We start from the raw sequence: 20,979 nt of genomic DNA, 5'->3' as shown, positions 1-20,979 counted from the left end.
TTGCAGAATAGCACTGCAAAATAATGTTCTGGTGAGGAAAATAATGGATTTGTGGACCAGTGTTAGATATTCTCGGTGGAGATGGTCGGTGGATAATGCGTGGTGTGGGTGCAGTCTCTGGGCTCTGTGTGTGTGGCAATCTGAAAGGAGTGGGGAATTTCTCGATTTCTGGTCCAGGGCAGGGATGCACTGTGCACCCTCTTCCTTGAGCTCTCATCACAAATATCTTGAGGGGGCTGCAGTCAGGGGATGGGTTTTGGCTAGGTGAGCAGTTTCCATGGGGCTGTGTGTCACATTTATCACTGCACACATCTCTGTCTTCCCATCCCAGGCATCTTCCAGGCATTGTCTGGAGCTTTGCAGGAAGAACTCCATGGTCCCACTTCATTGCAGCTTCCAAGTGCAGAATAAGTGGATTTTAGTGAAACGGGACATTTAAAAATGCTACGAAACAGTCACCAAAAAAAGTCAAAGGAAAGTGATAAAATACACTCAATTATTCTCCTCAGATACTCTCCAGACATCAGTGTAATTTCATTGACTTCAGTSAAATTAGTGTTAATGTAGGAATGGAAATGCAGCAAATCTAATTCCAGCATCTCCTTCCTGGAATAGTGAGCAAGAAAACAGAGAGGTAATCAGATAGAAACAAGTGCTGATCAGAARGAGTTGGACAGGGAGGAGGAGAGCTCCAGGAGCTGCTGCCAGGAAATAAAGATACTTTTCCAGTCTCACATAGCCATGGAGAGTTCAGCAATACACACACTGGGGCCAAAATGAAAAGCCAGGCTTYTGTTTTTTTGGTCTGTTTTAGTTAGACAGCATATGCAATCTTTTGTTGTTCWTTTGAATATCCTCAAACCCCTTCTGCCAGGACAGCATTGATGGCTAGCACTGTTTCCAGGAATGTTTTTCATTTTTGGAGTTGCGGTGAAGGGGATGGTGGAGAACTGTGGGATTGGTGGAGTGTAATGGGGGTAATGTGAATGGTATTTAAACAGTTCTATCTGACAGCCCCTTTGTAGCCTTTGGAGGGCTTTGGATGCCCAGTTCTACATATAAATTTATAAATGATAAAATAAAAATAAAAATAAAAAAAAACCCCTAACTTTGTGATCCTCTGATGGACAATGCAAAAATATTTTTGGGGTGTTGCCTGCCATTTTGCTTTCCATCAGGTTGGTTTGTGGCACTTGCAAAGGTGAACAGAGTCTTTGTAGGATCATAGATGAAAAACTACCCAGAATATACTTGAAATCAAATCAACATTATTTTGGGAATGAAACCCTTTCCTATGCATATTCAYCTTCCCCAAAGATCCTTCTCCACTGGTAAGAAGGGGCTTGGTGGCAGCTCTGAGTGACTGCCAAGCCACGGAGCTGGGACAAAAACGCTCCCACCAACGTGTCAGGCAGTGGGGTGGATGTGCTTTGAGTACATAAAGGGTTAATTAATAATGCTGAGTGCCAAATTGAGAGTCCAGCTTCTTTCCTCATCCCAGAAGGATGCAGCACGGAGCAGGACACGTCATTTCATGGGCTATAAAAGTGGGAAACGTGCTTGTTTTCACAGTTGGGTTTCTCTTGGCTATTGACTGTTTTACAAGACAAGCACAGAGGAAGCTCTGAAGAAGCTGTCAGGCTYGGTGACAGCTCAGCATCTGCCACAGCTAAATCAATACTGCCATGAAGGGCAGGTTCCCAGAGTGAATAATCAAAGTAGAGTAGAGCTAATTCACCTTGAAAGTCTGAAAACGTTGTGGTGTGAATTTTTTTAGACAAAACCAGCGTTATTCCAGCAAAAGATGAGAGGTGCTGAGGTCCAGCCCKGAGCTCTGCCCAAGTGTGGGAGTGGGGAGCAGGCTTCACACCAGTCATGTGCACAAATGTTCTGRTAAAATGAAGATCTGGTGCTAATAAATTGGGAAAAAGGGGTTTGGATTGGCCCTCATTGCAAGCAGTGTGCTAGGAACTCATGGTTTGATTTTCTGGGAAATATTCCATTGCAATATAAATTGAGGGTACATGTGAAGATAATGAATGTTCCATTCTTTCTTAGGCTGTTAACAATCTTTTTTTTTTGCATCAAAATGTGATTTTCTTCCACTGTTCATGTTTCTAATATTTAAAGTCAAAAGACTGGAGGAAAAATGTTTTGCTGTGAATTATTTTGGTTTCGTAAGACCTGGAGGTGAATAGTTTCAACTTTTTGTGAAACTCTTCTTTTTTTCTCCCCTTGGTTTTAGTGCAAACATGTCAGGGAAGAGAAATTTAATCAGAGCTAATCTATCAGCATCAGATGGAAAATTTTGGATACAAAAGTTTGCTAAGATCTGTCTAGAAGTGCTGAWTTYGCAGGATGGAGAATTAGAGGGAAARTGCTTCTGTAGATGTCTTAGATGAGTAAGAAATATTATTGTTCATTTCAGTGAAGTAGTTTTGTGGTCAATTTATGAAGTAGAGTTATTCGGAAAATAATAGGATGAAACCATCATCTCCAAATTCAAGGCTGTTAATATTGAGGGTTAAGTACTTTGCTTCATTCCTAAAAATACCCTATAATTACTCACAAAAATCCATCCTTRCACAGAGTTCACACTGAGTTCTACTGAATAGAAACAATATTGCTTTACCTGTTCTCTGTCTCATTAATATTTTCAGACAGATATTGTATAAATACCCACTGTTATGGTAACAGGTATGTTCACCACATCTCTCAGGGTTATACATGTTTTATAGCTGAAATAGCTCATTTAATTGTTCCACATCCAAACTCATTTAATTGTCCCACATCCATTCTTATTATTTGTGCCGGGATAAAACCGAACATTTCATTAAATCAATAAGCAAAATTAGATTTGAAAGAACTAGAAAGAGGGAGTAAATTAGAAGACTCAGAGGAGAATTTGCAGCTGCAGATAATTCTGAGCCCATTGTATCTGTGTGTGTACATGTGTATATATTTTTTTGTATATTTATGAGTACCTAAACCACATCACACATAGATCTATGCACCCAAAACTTTTGCACTGACACATACATGAAAAAAGAACCCGGGAGCAGAGAGCTAGAAGCATCTTTTCACACAGTCCAGTACTTTGAAGGTGTGTTTGCAAATYTTCCATTATATTTTAACAAGACAGGCAATTTCAGTGGTGTTCCTCTGTATGCGAGGGATGTTCTGGCATCCTGCCTCTAGCAACATTGCTATCCTGACTTCATCTTAATATGACAAGAACTTGGTGTCCCACTAAAAAAAAAAAAAATCCTTTAAAAGTATTAAAGGCGGAAAAAAAAAAAATCAACAAGAGAAAAATCCCTTGCGGCTCAAATCCAGCAAGGAGCTGTAAAGTTGTTTCACACAGGGATGCTGACAGCTGCCAACTTTGCTCAGAGAACTTTTTTCTGGAGATGATCCCTTTGGTTGCTGTATTTTAGTAGTGCTAGGGACCCTTTGTGCCCTGTGCTTGTTATTGGTGACAGTTTTGGCACACTGAGGTGCAGAGAGGAAGGCATGGGATGGTTCTGATCCCTGGCTCTTAGTTCTGGGTGGTGACAAGAGTAAGGACAGCACTCTGKGAATGTTTGTTTGATGGAGAAAGGAAAGAGAAAGGTTTGTGTGATAGGTGGATGGTTGTGTGACAGACAAAACTTGGCTTCTTCCAAAAAACAGGAGAGATTTGCATGGAAATGAGGCAGTGTTAGAGATAACACTCAAAATTGAGAGAATGATAAATAAGGATGGAGAAAAGTGTGCTAGAGGCACAGAAGTTGCTGGAATTCATGGAATTCTCATGAGTTTTGTTTAACTCCTTCCTCTCTACTTCTCCTGCACCCACTGTAATTCCTTTAGGGAAGTGATTGTGTTTTAATTAACATTTACCTTGATGGGTTTCTGAGGAAACAGGAATAATGAAGCATCATTACAAGAAGTGGTTTCCCTCATTCACTAGTTAATTCTTATCWGTGTTTGTGTCATACTGTTCTTATAAAAGGAAAGTTAAATATTCCTGCCCCAGCTGTCCCCATCAAAAGCTGTGACCATTGGACCCAACTTCCACTGCATAAGAAATGTGTAAAAGGAGCCCTAATCAGCCTCCTACTTCAGACTCCTAGGGAAAGTTTTCAGAATTAAGGCCTTTCCACTGCTAAATAAGGATTTTTTTTTTCCAATAAAGTGATTCTTTCACCATTCAGTTAGCACAGGGTGCTGCTGTTTGCCCYGCTGCCTGTTGTGGTGTAATTGCCACCATTTTTCAGGCTGTGCCTTCCCATCTGTTGCTGAACACCCCTGACTAATGTGACAAGGAAGAAGCAGACCCTGGCAGTCCCAAGACCTGCAAAGCTTTCCAGTGGAAAAGAAAATGCAGGAAATTCAATCCAAATGCCAAGAGGAAACTCCTGGGCCTGTGCAGGGCTCTCTTTCTGATGGCTAGAACTGTTTCTCTGAAGGAACAAAGTGATCTGATAATGTGAGGTGGCTGTGGAAGRGGATGCTGAGCAGTGAGTGTGTGTGAAAATTGTGATTTGTAGCTGCTTAGCATCAGACCTCAGAATGTCCCATCCTCAGGGGTTTGCAGTGAGGAATTTTGTTGTCTGTGCTGCTGAATAACCCTAACCAACTCCAGCTCTTGCCCATCACTGCCACAGGACAAGGAGCCAAACACTGATAGCTGTGGACAGCGGTAGCCTTAATTTAAGATTGTGTTTTGCAAACCATTTCAGCCAGGCTTGGCTTGCAGCTCTGTGCAGAAATGCAGCAATTCAGCTCGTCACATCTGCCTGGTGGTGAAGCATTGGAGCTTTAAAGTATTTTCCATTAGCTGAGTGTGCTCATGATAAAAAAAAAGCCCCCCAGGTTCACCATTTAAAAATTAGTGACTGTACAAGTGCAGCTRAAAGCTCTCATTTTAATAAGAATTTATGCATAAGGAATGCCTGTGCAGTGTCCCCTGCAAGGGGACAAACAGGSAGYKTGAGTTCCTACAGTTTGCTGCTGAWAATCACCTAATTTACATAAWCATTTAGTTCTTGTCAAGCTAATATCAATGTTAACAGGGATTTTATAGCCCTATCTTTATTATCACCATCTCTTAATTTAGAGTTTGCACTGCTGGAGTGTCAGGGGAGCAGGGGTGGGTGTCAGCTGGACCCACAGAGGAGCTGTGGATCTGTGCCTGCAGTGTGGGGTGTGGGAATGCCTGGATGGCTCCAGGTGATGGGATCAGCCTGGAATCTGGGATCATGCTGGGCTTTTGACCAGGCACAGTCGTGTGCAGCTCTCAGATGGTTTTGGTGAGGAGCTCAGAGCTGAATTTCACTGCTGAACCCAGAGCTTTGCCGTTTTTCTTCTCCTCTGCAAAGTGCAACAATGCATTGGTGGGGCTCACAGGAGGATAAATAATACATTGGAGGCTGTGGCATGGGATGATGCAATGATCTGCCTGCAGGGGTAATTGGAGGAAAGTTTTTTGGCTGCTTTGGATGCTTTTGGAAGAAAAATTTAAAAGCTAGCRYGCTCTGGTGTTGGCATCTCCTCCYWGTAAATGRGGAGCAACTGTATTTTAAAACACTGATTGAACACTGATGTAAAACATTGGTGCGATGGGGAGAGGGTATTTTACCAGCAAAATATTTGCTGGGGCCAAGGGTTCAGTATCAAGGCTGGCCTTTTGAAGACCTGTAGAACCACGGGGCTGTGTTGGTGCTTTCACTGGCACAGCTGGCAGACAGGAGCATCCCTGCAGGGCGAGGTGGGAGGCTGGGGCTGGCATCACAGAAGTGCTATAAAACAGTGGTGAGGGARGGRRCTTAGCAGGATTATTTTCTCCCRAGTAGTACACTCGGTTGAAAAGTGYTGGTGGATTTGAGRAGAGCTATTTCTGCTGAGGGAAGTGTTGGCTTTTTGCTGCTGCAGCAGCTCAGTGAGGCTGTTTGACGTAGGAGATGGGCACTGCCTGGGSTTGCAGCAAACAGTGCCTGCAAACATTCTGCAGTCTGAGCACATGTATGGAGGTGAGGTGGAAAGAAATATCAGAAAACTGGTCAGCTTTTAAAGTCATAAATCAGGTATTTGGGTACTGGACTTGTCTCAGTTTATACTTAATAAATTATAGTGGGTGACCCTGTCTGGTTGCCAGACACCCTTCAAAACCTCTCCCTCATTCCCCTCRCAGCTGGACAGGGGAGTGAAAATATAACAAAGGTTCATGGGTTAAGAGCTGGGAGAGATCATTCACCAAGTACCATCACAGTCAAAAAGACTCAAATTAGAGATATTCACTGAATTTAGTACTGACAAAATCAAAGCAGGATAATGAGAAGTAAAATAAGAYCCTGAAAACACCTTTCTCCCACCTTTTCCCCCTTTTCAGCTCTACGTCCTCCCACCAGCCCTGCAGGGAGATGGGAATGGGGTTAGGGTCAGTTTAGAGGAACACTGTATATGCTTAGATTAAGAATACTCTAGCGTAGAGCAGGACATAAGGAAAATCAGATTTCTCAATAARCCTTCAGCTCCTTAAGGCAGATGTTCTTATCTGGGTGTATTTAGCATACAGTCAGGATAATAAGAGATCTGAAATGCTTTGGGATTATTTAGGTAACTCTGAGTATTTTTTTATTTCCCCAGAAAGTTTTTTAAACAGGCTAAAACATTTATGTAACACWATCACTAAACCATTCAGAAATGTTTTGTTTAAGTACAAATATAGTAACAGATTTTATATGTAAAAATATATAGTACTTGGATTCTTGTGTGTAATTTTGGGGAGATTTTTCACACTGAAGAGTAAAAATAGAAACTAAAATAATAGTTGGACCRCTTACCTCACCTTTAGGACTGAGAAAAAATATTTCTGCATCATTAAATCAAATTTATCTCTATAAAACTTAGTGAAGACTGTTCCAGATTTACACACATAGAACAATTGAKTTAATGAGCATTGCATGACTGTAGGAACGTAACGGGAAATGTTTGGAGAAATTCAGGTCATTCAAAGAGGAGGTGAATAAATGCAGTTTGACCTAAGTAGTCCCATCATGAAATTGGGTAATTTCACCTTCAACCTCATCTCTCCTGCTTATTGTAAACTGAGAGACTAAATTAAAATTGTTAAAGTGTATGAATATATTTAGCGATTTCTTTAGAGGTTGTTTAAATACTTTTACCATAAGTAGGGGCACTGTGTTTTATTTTCTTTCAGAATCTTTTGCGAATGTTTTTTACTGCCAATTCCACCTGCCAAAAATAATTAAAATACAGCAGAAGTGAAATGCCCTTGGTAGCACTCCCCTGCCTTTTTTTTTTTAAAGGTGAGAGGTAAGACTCACACTTCTCACTTCAAGATTTGCTCATTAAATRGGGATTCTCTGAGAAATCTTCACTTGCTAATTGTGGATAGAGAGCCTTAACCCTTTGAAGGTAACAGCAGCATCAGATGCTCCAAACTTTGGTTGCATACCAASACCTGCAATACAATAAAAATAAACTTTCTGTAAATGGCCTCCTTTTCTCGTACAGAGAACAGGGATAGGGGGCAGATTTACAGATAGAGGTGGGTTTTCCGTGCCAAATTATGGAAAATCTTCTCCAAAACCTTGCAATCCAGCCTCAGCAGCTACCAGTGTGGGCATGGGGAGCACCACGAGCRAGGAGAGCCCTTGAGGCACAGCTTCAAAGCTGTGAAGATCTGAGTAGGTTCCCTTTTACTCTTTGTCAAAGATCCCCCATGCAGTAACCTGTGAGAGAAGGGGAATATTTGGGTRAACTCAACCATTTCTACCATTTCCAGTTTGAAAGGAAGGCTCTGATTTCCAGAGAGGTGATGCTGAGTTTGGGCATGCTCCACAGGCTGGTGGATTCYGCCTTAGTGAGGGATTGCTGGATATGTCTACAGGGATTTTGTGGGCTTGATCCAATGGTTTATTCTACCCTTAATTTCTCAAGAAACATACTTTTTTTAACTACAACTTTCCAGGATTGTATATTAGGAGACGGAGAACTTGAATTTCAGTTCTGGCTGTATATTTTCTACAAATCCTCTCTGCCAGCATGAGGTAATAGGTGCCAGTTGCTTCAGATGAGCTGTTTCCACCTTGGCATCCTTCACTGTTTCCAGCCTRGCAGGTGTCAGAGTTGAATCTCTTTGTGCCAGTCTTGCAGGGCACATTTTCACTCATTTTCTRTGTCCTCTGGGTGGGTCTGCATGGCCAGCTGGGGTGCAGGTACTGGATTTGCAGATGAAATCTGGCTGTAGTTAGAGGCTGTAGARATCCTACTCCTGCAGAAAGACAGCRYTTYGGGGGCATTTAGGGCTCCTCTATACATTTATGGTGATTTGCAGATCTAAGACATTGTGCCCTGACACACCTGATGAGATGAGTGCATGATAAATCAGCAGCTGCTCAGAARGATGAGGGATGTTGCACTTAGGAGAAGCAATACTTCACCAAGTTTGTCCTGCTGCAAAAATCCAAAACAGCAGAGAAAGCTAAAGAAATAAAAAATTCATGTGGCATTYATCTAAACATTTTTATAATCCATATGCTTGTACTCTTAAGTATTGATATATGTCTGAATRGGTACAGAGGGAGAGAAAATCTTTCAGTAGCTTGCAGATATGATGCAGCAATCAGAAAAGCAAGGGAAAAAATCTACCTTTGCAACAAGCTTTACTTCTGGACATCACACAAAGTATTAATCTGCTGTGATTTCTAAACCAGAAACCTCGTGTTCATTTTTGCTATACACTGTGTGACCTTGTTTGGTGCGATCCTGTATTTGTGATGAACTTTGACATCTGATTTCTACCTGAACATAAAAAAAAAAATCACTGTGTGAAATGGAAGTACAATTCTTCCATTTGAAGGTTTTATAAGAGCACTGTGTTTCTTTTAAAAAATGCCACCTCTCACATAGGGGTGATGAAAAATAGTAAATTAGTGTGAAACAAAGTGAGATTTCTGGAATGAGGTAGAAATGGGTTGTGTAGAGGGAAGACATTTGTGCCCTGAGTGATGAAAGRCATTTTTTCCTTTCACAGTGGCTTATTTCTTACTGCATTTGTAGGCTGCAGTTTTATTTTTTTTTTAAAGCAATATGGAATTCATAGCTGAATTCTGTTATAAAGTATGTCTGAGCAAAGATTATTAAAAATGACAGGCACATTTCTGTGTATTTGATAATGTCAAGAGCCGAAGTAGCGCAGCACATTGGTGTCATGAGATACCAGAATATTTCTCTTTTATTCAAAATCTATAATGTCTAATGTAAGAATGTGATTTTGGGCTTGTTTGCAAGTGTAATTACATTGTAAAGCAATAAAACACCTAAAACTTCCTTGGCTTGAAGAGCATCTTTCAATCCACCACTGTTCAAGCCTGCTCTAGAAAAGGCATGTGCATTTAAGTTTTATCTTAAATGCCTTGTCAAATTTAGGCTTTAAAAATGTTTGGACATTGTGGCTGATTTTGTAAATTAATGCACATGGGGTGGCTGTGTGAGCTGTATGAGTAAATTCAGTAAACAACTCTGTGCACAATGTGTGTGAGCAGATGTGACTAAATAGAAATTCTCAGTTTACATCAAGATATTTGCAGTAATTTGTAACCAAACATAAAATTCTCTAACATTATCCTTGAATTATGATTATCATTGACTACAGCATACATATTTATTTTTAATTATTTTTTTTCTTCCAGCTCTTCTTTATGCAACTATTTTTGGGAAYGTCACCACCATTTTCCAGCAGATGTATGCCAACACCAACCGGTACCACGAGATGCTGAACAACGTGAGGGATTTCCTAAAATTATATCAAGTCCCAAAAGGCCTTAGTGAACGAGTCATGGATTATATTGTCTCAACCTGGTCCATGTCTAAAGGAATTGACACAGAAAAGGTATGAATACCCAAAGTAACAGTTTAGATAGCAAGAGTTTGTGTCTAAACTGTGCTTTCTTAGAAACTGGTCTGTATCGCTCCTTACAATTTGCTAACAAATCCTTAACTGTATGCTGTACCTTTATTGTGTTTGTGTTTTTAACAAAAACTAGTTGTTTAAAAAATGTGCTGTTTTGCTGCTTTGAAAATATGCTTTTATTTCTCATTGTGGTAAATGTTTTCTGCTTTCCAGTCTTAGTTTGTCTAAATACCAGATAATTTTAATGTACTTAACTATTGAAATCAATGGGAAATTGGTCTTCAAATTAGCCTGAGAACATAATTTGGTGTCTAAACTACACTGGTGTTATCCTGAGAAGTATTGGCATCTGTGCATTGCAATTAAAAGAGTTTGATTGGCTTGGACCTTTTGCTGATGCCCAGGACCCCAGCATATCCATCAGCATAATTAGTATAGGATTTAATGGCAGCAGAGATTGATCTCCTCAATCTCAGATCTCTGGACTGGCACTTCAGGCCTTTGGCAGCGAGGCTCAGARAATGTGATACTGTTGGCATCCGAGCAGGGTGGAATTCCTGCAGGACTTCTGCCCTCAGAAGGGTAAGGGTCTGGTCATTTAGGTTTCTTCAAAAGCTGATTAAGGAAGGTCTTTATCTTTGGAGAGGGATTCATCATGTGCCAGGACTGACCTCATGAATTGTTCTCAAGACCTCTGTCTGCATTTTTTTGTGTAGTGAGTCTGTGCAGCCTTGGATATTTCAGAGAGCTGAAGTCAGATGGGGGAGGGTGTGGGGAAAGGGGATGTGTTCTACCTGCAATGCTCTGAATGTAAGGCAAGATAAAACACTTTTAAATACAAATTTTTGCTCAGCAAAGATCAGCAGTGCTCCTGTGGCTTCTGAGGACCTTGGACACATCAGCTTAAATTAACCATTAAAGCTCCAGTGTCCATGATTTCTACCTTCACAAAGTCATGACAGACTTAATATCTTGAAAAGTGCTTGAAGAGCTTCAAAGTTCTTTCTTCAGTTGAATCTGTGCTGCAATATGGGATGGTGGTGTAGATTGTTCAGGTATACTATAAAGTCKCTACACTGAAAAATTTAGTCTTACATCATGCTGGTGCAGCAGCAGTTCTCTTATTTGTCATCTGCTGTGAAATTTGCTTTCCCATCACCAATACAACTACTTTAAGTAGCAAAAATTTTTGTTTCTTTGATTCTTGTGCTTCAGTGTGCCACATTCTTTAATATGTTAACCTCTTATACACTAATAACCTAACTTCCTAATCCTGATTCACACATGTTAAAAGTGAGCTTTTATATTCTAAACTGCCTGTAAATGCATTCAGCCCTATTGTATAAACTTCAAACTACATGAGGATTCAACTTTCATTTGCATTTATCTCCTTGCAGTTAAGCCAGAGTCCTGTGTTACTCCACTACAGTTTCATTCGATTTTAATGATGCTTTGCAGTTAATTAGGAAAACCTGTGCTTTAATTACTGAAATTTCCTACCATAGTTTCCGCATGTCCGGTTTTATAGATTATAAAAATGCAGTTAGAGCCGTAATCTCCAGCTCATGGCAAGCATTATTCTCTGGTCTGTAAGATGGAGTGGCTGCTTAGCTGGATAATTTATATACCTGTAAAATCTGTCACCAAGGTTTCTAACAATTTTCCCTTGGTGAAGACTTGCCTAAACATGGGCCTGGATTGAAAACCAATTTTAAACAGAGGAAGRATTTCAGGAACCTCTGCATCTGGACATCAGTAGTTGCAGCTACTCGAGCTTCCCAGAAAAGAGGGAAGAGCAGAGACAAGAAAAATATATAAGAACTTGAGCACTGGGTTGGATATTTTTGGTGTTTTGTGTCCCTTACAGCCTGCAAGTCTGCAAAAGCAACAGCTCCAGCAGCCTGTGGTGCCTGCACAGAGCATCCCAGGATCTGTATGAGGGAAGGATTGGGCAGTTTGCTTTCTGCTGCAAAAACCTTGGCTTTAGCAAAAGCTTGGAAAGCTGTGTCATAGCCAATCTTCTTGCTTTGATCTCCACTCAGGAAGGTGTTTAGATGTGCTTCACCCAAATAAATAAGAAAGTGGTGTAAATTCCAGCTGAAAAATCATGGAAGCAGAGGCACAGCCCCAAAGATTGCTCATCTAGGGTGGATGATTTCTCTGGTCTCAGCTCCTTCATTACCCCTCCAAGCCTTGCTGTAAGACCCTCTGCACTTCAATTGCATCCATCTGCCCCAAACCTGGAGCAGCAGGATGGGAGCTCCAGGGTACCCAGTGCCAGGTCAGATTGGTTGTTGTGGATGSAGAGGGGTTAAGGGACTAAGCTGAGTCCAGACACTGCTCCAGTTTGGAAGAGGAGGTCATTGTTCCAAGTTGTGGATTTCTTCTCTGCCCTGCTTTGTCTGACAGCCTGGACTGGCCTTAGAGATTTCTACCAGTGTCTTTTTTCAAAGTTCCAGTAATGACATTCTGAGCAGTCTGTTGTGAGGATGTATTTGCATCACATGATTTCCCGTTTTTCTTAATTTTTATTAACTTTTCATTAAGCTTCTTATTATCCTGCAAAACACGTGTGCTCACAACACAGGATAATTACTGAGGAATTTCAGCTTTTCATTTCCCATCAGACAGATCAGACAGTTTCCATCATCCAAGGATRTTTTTCAACATAATATACACTATTACATCCTAAATTATTCCAAATATATCTCCATTGTCACACTGGAGTATGTTTTGCAACATCATTTGCCCCAAATTTATAATACATTTCAGTGACTCAGCACATTGAAATGGCTTTGTTTTGAAACCCAAATTTCAAGATCAAGAAGAGGTTTTTTTGTAATTTAAGTGTTACAGTAAGTTCCTATGGTGTTGGATGATCCTAGCATGATGGAGCAACAGCAAACACATGCATGTGTTTCTTTGATAACTAAAGATTTTAAATTAATATGCTTGAAAATAAAATATAAGTTAAGAATTTGATTGAAATTACAACCACTTCACATGTGTTGATTTTTTGTCTCAAATATTTATCCCTGAATAATACACTCAGTGTGTAGTCCCAAAGATTTTGGCTAAAACTAAGGATGAGTCCTTACATGTTATAATACATTTATTATATGTAGGCATAATAGAGAACTGAAGGCAAAGTGGAATTTAGAGTGGAGGAGTTTAAGTGAAGATTTAGCCCTTGTTGCCTGTGTAGCAAGATGTCCTAAACAGAATTTAAAGCCCCAGTRTGTTTTCCTTGTGTGTGGAAGAGGACTTGGTGTCCCACACTGATGGTGCTTTAAACTCATAATTTTGGCTTCCCTGATCTCCTGGGAACAGCTCATCTTCAAATCCCATCCTCAGACCAYGGTGCTTTCTGAGTGCTCACAAACAAGGAATTAACAATGACACTAAAAGCATTAGCATATTTATTATTATTACCTAAGGGGAAGCCAGTGGCCTCTGATCCATAATCTTAAATCACTTAAAATAAGAGGCCTGCTCTGACAGCTGGAATATGTGATGTGCACACAGAATCTTACTTCCTGGTGTGAAAGTGCCTCAAACAAGATGGGATTTTATTTTTAAATTTTTTTTATGTTTAGTGACACAGGTTTCAGGGTTACTCATAATGAGCAGGATCAAAAACATGACAAAACTGAAAAGGTTTTATGCATTTAACAGTATCTCTCATCCATCTGGGTTTGTTTTTTTTTTTTTTTGTGAGAGATAAAAAACAGGCAATTTTTTCTGTGTAAATGACCATTTTGAAATAGATTTTAAAAAATCTTTGCAGTAATAATTTGTTATATGAAACACACCGAATTCAAATCTCTTAGTTTTTATTAAAAAYTCCAGACAGCAAAGGAGAAATTTATAGGTATTAGCTCTTCTGTAAGAAATAGGTCATTATCCAGGAAAGCAGAACAACCATTAAATAACATGCAGATGTCTCAAGGTCTTATCTAATGATAACACTCTRAAATGTCTGTAAAACCCAAAGATTTTCTCATCTTGACCTCTGTGCTGTTGTATGGCTTACAAATTGCTCAGAAAGCAATTAAATAAATGTCAATCAAGTTTTAACAGTAGTTTCCTTCAGMAGAGCCATAGGTTGAATGAGGAAAAAGGCATCTGGCAATTGGCATAATGAAAGCCAATTCCACATTGCTCTGACTGAAATGGAAATCACAGAAAAATTGCACAGGATTAAAAATATTCAGTGCTGGCCCACCAAGCTTTCATAAAGGAGATGAATTTATGGTAAAGAGGCACAGGTTGTAACTTCATTAAACATTATCTACATGAGGACAGTGCAATTTATTCATGTTTACTGTTAATAARAGCTTCAAGAGCTGAAGGAATGATTAGTGATTCGCTGAGATAAWCAGAGGAATCAGGCTGCCAGTCCTGTCCCATGTCCCACCACATCCGTGGTGTCTGAGTGCTGGCTCGATTTCCATGGGGATGACCAGGGGTAGAAGCCACCAAGCTTTGTGGCCAAAGAGAACTCCTGCAAAATCAGCTGTGACAGCTGCACTCAATTCCCTGCTGGAAAGGACAGGTAAAAATCGTTGGGACAGCTATTTTTATTTTGTTGTAGAGGCTGTAGAGGGTGTTGGTCATTCCTTGCAGATCAGGACGAGGTGAATGAGGAGTCGTCCCTCACCTCACAGAGCTGAGCTAGGAGCAGGTACAGTTGGAATCCACAGGTCTCTGGGTGCAGGAGGGATGCTCAAGGTCTCACTGTCCTTCCCACGGGTCTGTGAGTGGGGTCTGGGCACCAGTGGGGCTTTGTGATTCCCCTTTGGTATGGATTGTTCACCTCCTGTGAAGGCCAGGGAAGATTATCCACAGTTATCTCTGCCTCTTGGWTGTACTATTGATACAGAATAAACTGAACTTCTCATGCTTGAGGAAATGCTGTGGAACAGCTCACCAGCTTTGTTCCTGGGGGAATAAATCCCTGAGTGGATGGGCTGGACAATTTCCTGAGCACTGCCACCAAAGGGATGGARCAGACAAAGGGGCTGTCAGTTCCACACCACATCTCAGGGAAGGTCTTCTCCACATCAGTTTTCGTCCTTAATTTCCTTGAATGTCTTTACATAATGCTGCACGTTAGAAAATAAAGCCACCTCCAGAAGGAGCACAAAACAAAATAATGCACTGAACGATTTCATTCTTCCAAGGGCRACCTTAGTGCCAGAAACTGTTGTGACTTGAGAAATACTTCGATGTATGACATATTCTTTCAGATTTTTTTCTTCTTTTATCTAAAAAATTGGGGTTTAAKGATAGATTTCCCTGTAGTGTGCTATCCTTTGCCCCATTGGAAGGCCATACAGTAATTTTGCTTGCTGTAGATAMTACAGTAAAACTGAAAACTATAAAACCTTGAAATATGCAACCCTTAGGCAATCTGGGATCCACTACTTTGGGTCATCCGTGGGTGTTAACAATGTGCCTCACATCTCACTGCATTAGACAGACCAGTAGCCCCTGTGCTGGTGAACCACTCGATTCCTTAAAAGAAATGGTGATGCCTCTCATCTCGCCCTCATTTTCAAACCCTCAGCCCAATTCTGTTTGTGTTGACATAACTGAATTTAATGAACTCCACAGCCAATTTCTAGGGATTTTTCTAATGTTTCTAACAGGTTACTCAGTTTGAAAAAACAAGTTAATTTTGTTGCTATACCGCTAAATCTATCAATTTTAATCACTGGTTCAGCTCATGCATTAATGCATTATTAATAAGAAAACAACCCAAACTCGACTTAGATGTGATTTTCTGATCTYGATTTCTAAACACTTAAATTCAAATGACCTTGGATTTTACTGCAATTAAAACAGAGCCCACCACTGCTGCTGAAATTTGGTTCTTAGTGCCAAGATACTCCGTGATGTATTAAAGACTGCCCTAATGCATGCAGGGTTAATTACTGCTCAGCTCCATACATCACCTTCAAGATACAAAATTACCTGATTACTACAGAAAAATGCTGTGTGATTTTCCAGTCAGCTATTTTCTTACCTTTGTCTCTTTGGCCTCCATCCAGTGCCGAATGTAACACTTTTAGCCAGGCCTGAAAAAGAATTCCACACTCAAATGAGCCAAATCTTTCTAAAAATCAGAGTAGCTTGGTCAGATGCCTAGTGTGTATTGTGAGCTGTTTGGAAAGAACAGACCTTGATTCTGGCTGCTGARTATGTCTGAAAACCCAGAGTGGCCTTTCTCCACAGAATAAAAAGAGCTATCTGTGGCTGCRAATGGGTTAGAAGTTGRAGGAGTTTATTTTCTTTATTTTCAAAGCTGGCATTTTTAGTATCTTTGATATTTGTTACAGTTTTTCATTTAGGAAACAGCCATTGYCATTACAGCACAGACTGTCCAAGCTCCTGGCTTGGTTATCAGTCAATTTGTTCCCTCCCTACAACCCCAGAAAGTGGGAATCCCGAGTGCTAAAAGAGGACTGACAATACCTGATGTTTGTGGTTCCCTGGCCTCTTCCCCTTTGTGTTGACAAATCTTAACAGATTCTGTAACAACTGCAAAGCCATCCTGAAGTGTTTTCCAGCTGGGGAAAACTTTTAAACAAATATTTAAACTGTAAACCCATCCTAAAAATACTGTTTGGACATGCTCTTAATCTACAGTTTTTGTTTTGATTCATTTGCCTTTGTTTGTGTATTTTGTAATCTCTGCTCCCCATAGAGTTCTCTGAGCTGTTCAGGAGGCTTGTCTTGAGCTGCCTGCATGTGCTGAGGGAATAGATGAGAGGGTTAAAAAATCAGGTGGAACCTCGTGGAGAGTTTAATTCCCCACTCCTACAGACCTGGAACTGAAAAGACTGAAAAGTTTTGTGCTGATTCCCCGTGGGCCTTCTAGAGCTGGTTCCTGCCTTTCCCAGTTTCTAGCAGCAGCCACAAGCTCTCTCTCACTGTCAGCATTTTGCACTGGAGATGATTTTGGGATGATGGTGGTGTTGAGTCTTTGCTTGAGTGGTTTTGTGTTGGGGTCTGGGTGCCAGGTGGTGATGGCAGAGCTCAGAAATCGCCTGATGCTGACTTTGAGGGGGTTGAGTTTTCTGTGCAGAGAGGAGAAGTGATAAATGTTGTTCTGTGTTCTGTCTTTTCTCTCGTCTCAGCTCTGTAGTGACTCAATCTTTATGGATACCTGTGTGCGTTCCATGGAGCCTTGCTCCTTTCCTGGTAAAATCGGTTTGTAGATCCAACAAAGATGCTCCTCTGGGTAGAATTCAGCTTTCTCCTCTGACTTTGCACTGATGCACAGCAGGTTTTGTTCTTTCATGCTGCCTGGATGCATTRGGGTGAGCTGTCTGCAGGGTTTGTGGCTGCAGATTTATTGCAGAGTAACTTCAGTGGCAGCACAAGCACCTGGTCCCGACAGAATGCCYCCTCCAAGTGCTCCAAACCCTTCCYRTGGCAAAGCAGAGCCATCACAGACCTTAAATATCCTGCCTGCCYCACAAACTGCAGGTTTTGCTGCCATAGGTGGTGAAATCTCCAAGGAAATTTCCTCTTAAGAAGTTTGTCGTGGTGGTTTTTTTGCTGTGTTGCCGGGTAGAACCAATCTCCTGGCTGAACTTTGGTTTTTTTGCCAGGATGTGTTGGAAGCATTTCCTTAAYGGTGAAAGAATTGACTGAGCATTGCAGGATTCCCTCTCCCTTAATCTGAATTTCTGTTTTACACCCACAKGAGTGCATTTGGACACAAGATGGACTCAGGGACAGCCATGGTGCTATTGGTTATTATCTTTTTAGTTGAATGCTGCCTCAAAAATGCTGAGATTTCAGTGAGAGCAATGCACARTAAGGACATCCCAAGTCTTGTATTATCAATAAGGGATCATTTTCAGGCAAATATTTATCTGAAGGGCTCATTTGAAGGGTGTGCASTAAACAGGTAGCTGAATGTTAAAGTTGTCTGTCTTTGCTCTCTTTTTTCCCTACCTATATCTACATTTATCTTTAGCAGCCAACAATGCCTTKCCAAATCTTTTAATGTTCATTTGTTTTAGTTGTCATCTATTTCATTCTCTGTTCTCAATGACTGTGTAGCAGGCAAGAAAACTCAAATTAAGCATATTTGTTCCTGGCTAACTCTTGGATCATTACTCATTTACTGCTGTACTGCTTGATCAGTGATATCTCCATATATCTCTGTACAGTGATTTGTCATTAGGAGAATCACTTCATCATGGCTTCAGAAAATTCCTGAATTATGCTTTTTACGGCTGGCTTTTTTTCTGTGCAATGTTTGGAGTTTTTTTCCCTGTCTCTTCATATTGCAGTGTGTAATGATAGATATGCTTGTGTCTATAAAAAGARTAATTCTTTGAGTGTTCACTTTTAATACTCTGCATTTAAGTCTGCATTTGTGAGGCAATAGTACACTGCTTTGCATCCAAGTGGCTTTTATTCTTGAGGGACACAATTATTTTACATCCCAAACAAACAAAGGGTGCTGGAACATCTCAGAATCTTGCAGGAACAAACCTCTGCAGCAGTTTAAACAATTTTCCCTGCAGTTTGGAAGCTTAAAAGCTAAAATTTGGTGATCAGTCATGTATGAACACGGACATTTTTCTTAAGAGCRACGTTTGAAAATTCCTAGCTGGTGGCCTTGTTAAGTCAAAAGCACTTACATTTCTGAAAGTATTAAAGGGACATAAAAAACTTATAACCATGATTCAGGCCCAAGAGTAGATAAAAATGTTAAAAATCATCCATCATGTTAGAAAAGAAAGCAGAATTTTTCATCAAGTTACTATTGAGATGAAGAAAGATGGCATGTTTCTGTTTTATTATAACAAAGACAAACTTGCTGTTTAATCCAGATATAAGGCTGAGGTGAAACAATCACTCTCAAAAGTAATCTTTTTTTTTTTTTTTTTTTGCTGAGAAACTCAGATATGCCCATATTTCTAATGGTAAATGGAATGACTCAGGTACATAGGAGTTCGTAAAAATTGATGTTTGCACCCACTAAATTATGGAAATGTGATACAGAATATGGTCTACAATGACTCAGACAAGATGTTATTATTAATGCAAATGATGGCTTATAGGAAATATGTCTTGTCAAACGTGTTTATTACTAATTTTTATGATAAAATCTACTTACGCAGGGTATTTTAATGTGTTCTGTACAACAGTTTGTTACAGAAAAATATCATTAACCCAAATTGACTTGCTTGTTGTTAAATAAAATAAAAACTAATTATCTAGTAGCACTGGGAAGGTGGTTGTAAGTGAGAAAAACCTCATGCAGGGGGAAGTTTCCAAAGAGAGCCTGTGCTTTATAGAGTTAGGTAGAAAAATCATCATCTATCTCTCTTGTTTTTTCAAGATGAGATTGAGAGGTGACCTGGTCATATTCTATGCACACCCACATGTGGAAGAGATTTTTGATTATTGCAGGTCTTTTATCTCAACAAGATCATAGAGTCTCTGGCTGTTGGCTGAAAACATTTTTAAAAAAATCAATTCAGAAATAGCCTATGTTTTGAAAGAGAGAGTAGCTGTCCATTGGAACAACTACCCTTTATCATTTGAAAACATCAAGTCCAGGCCTTGTAGGCTGTAATTTTACCAGGTATTCTGGGATTGATGTGAAAATTTGTAGGGGAAGATGTTAGTGCAGATGGTTGCAGTGGCCTCTTCTCACCTCAGACTGTCATAGAATGGGAGAATAACTTTTGCTTCACCTTTCTGCATTCATTATGTCTTTGATCCCAAAGGAACTTTGATCTACTTAAATAAGAAAAGGACTAAATATTATTATTAAACTAGAAGCTATTTATTCTTTTTGCATTCTGTGTTTAAGGAGCTTTAGTAATGCTTTGCAGTGGTATGTTTTATACCTCTCCTGCATTAAACAGAAATTAAAATTGTGGCTTGAGTTCATTAACATGACCATTTGCCTCAAAGTTTAGTCAGGGTTACCAGAGCCTCCCTCTGCAATTATTCCATGATAGCCAGCTCACTGACCCCGTGTCCCTGTTCTCCTGCACTGTCTGCAGAGCGAGTGAGATTAATTCCATATTATGAGAAATTAATCAGTACTATTGATCTGCAGTCTTCTTTAGATGAGTCTTCCAGAGTGCTCTTAGTCTCGTGCTCTTTTCTATYATTCATCCTAGAAAAACATTAAAAGGTTTTCTATGATTCTCAGTGCAGGTAGCTGCTGTTCATTTTGGGGCCATGAGGGTGTTAGTGTGTTCAGGAGGGTGTGCAAACACTGAACACACAGCACAGGTTGCAAACCCAGCRAGACCCACAGGTTTTCACTTCCTTTCTTCTGGTGCATTTGTGTTACTCTTTCAGTAGAGAAAGCTGTTTAAGGTAAGAAGCTAGAGGAAGRTTTTGTTTAATTGATCCTCTGTAAAGATGTCTTCATGTTCACAGGACAGTTCTTCACTCACCTTTATTTTTCTTTTCGTGATTTTTCATTATACTTTCCTTTGGATTTTCCATCCTGTAAGCCCTCTTGGGCAGGTTATTTCTTGTATATCTCACTGAAACTGAGCCCTGGGTGTGTTTGGGCAGTTGTTGATGAGTGCTCACCTACATCAGGATTTCTGAAAGCTGCGTTTTCTGGATGTGAACAAAACGTGGTGTTTTTTTCTATTATGAATGGTCTGTGTTTGCATATCCTTGAGCTCGCTCAGCTCTGGGTGCCTGTTCTGTGCTCGTGCAGGGATTGAGCATAGCAGCAGGCAGATAGTCTGGGCACCAGGTCTGGAGGCACCAGGTCTGGAGGCATAGTCACAGAGAGGATGTAGCATTTCCACCTTCAGTTCTGGAAAACGTGAAGYGTGAAAACGTGGAGCGTGAAAAACATTAGGAGTGAGCACAGTGTGACAGAATAGTCCTTTCTTCCACATCATCTTTCCAGATGCAGTGAAAACAGTAGATGGATAGGAAAAGACTACCCTAAATCAGGATAAAACTTCCACCAGAAGCTTGATGGGATGGGTGGATGATGGATGGATGGATGGATGGATGGATGGATGGATGGATGGATGGATGGATGGATG

At 40.3% G+C, this 20,979-nt stretch overlaps 1 protein-coding gene across 1 annotated transcript in view; it reads left to right on the top strand.

Moving 5' to 3' along the window:
• KCNH5 (potassium voltage-gated channel subfamily H member 5) overlaps positions 1-20,979 on the top strand; it is a 147,267-nt gene that overhangs the window by 87,074 nt on the left and 39,214 nt on the right. The window contains exon 8 of the mRNA XM_057378768.1: positions 9,702-9,901. Within this exon, the coding sequence (XP_057234751.1) occupies positions 9,702-9,901 (200 nt within the window). The remainder of the gene's footprint in view (positions 1-9,701; positions 9,902-20,979) is intronic.

This window comes from Malurus melanocephalus, unplaced genomic scaffold, assembly GCF_030028575.1.
Source record: "Malurus melanocephalus ecotype Western Australia unplaced genomic scaffold, MMel_1.1 scaffold_373, whole genome shotgun sequence".
Lineage (NCBI taxonomy): Eukaryota > Metazoa > Chordata > Aves > Passeriformes > Maluridae > Malurus > Malurus melanocephalus.
The sequence above is the reverse complement of the archived record's forward strand: the minus strand, read 5'-3'. Positions and strand labels throughout refer to the sequence as shown.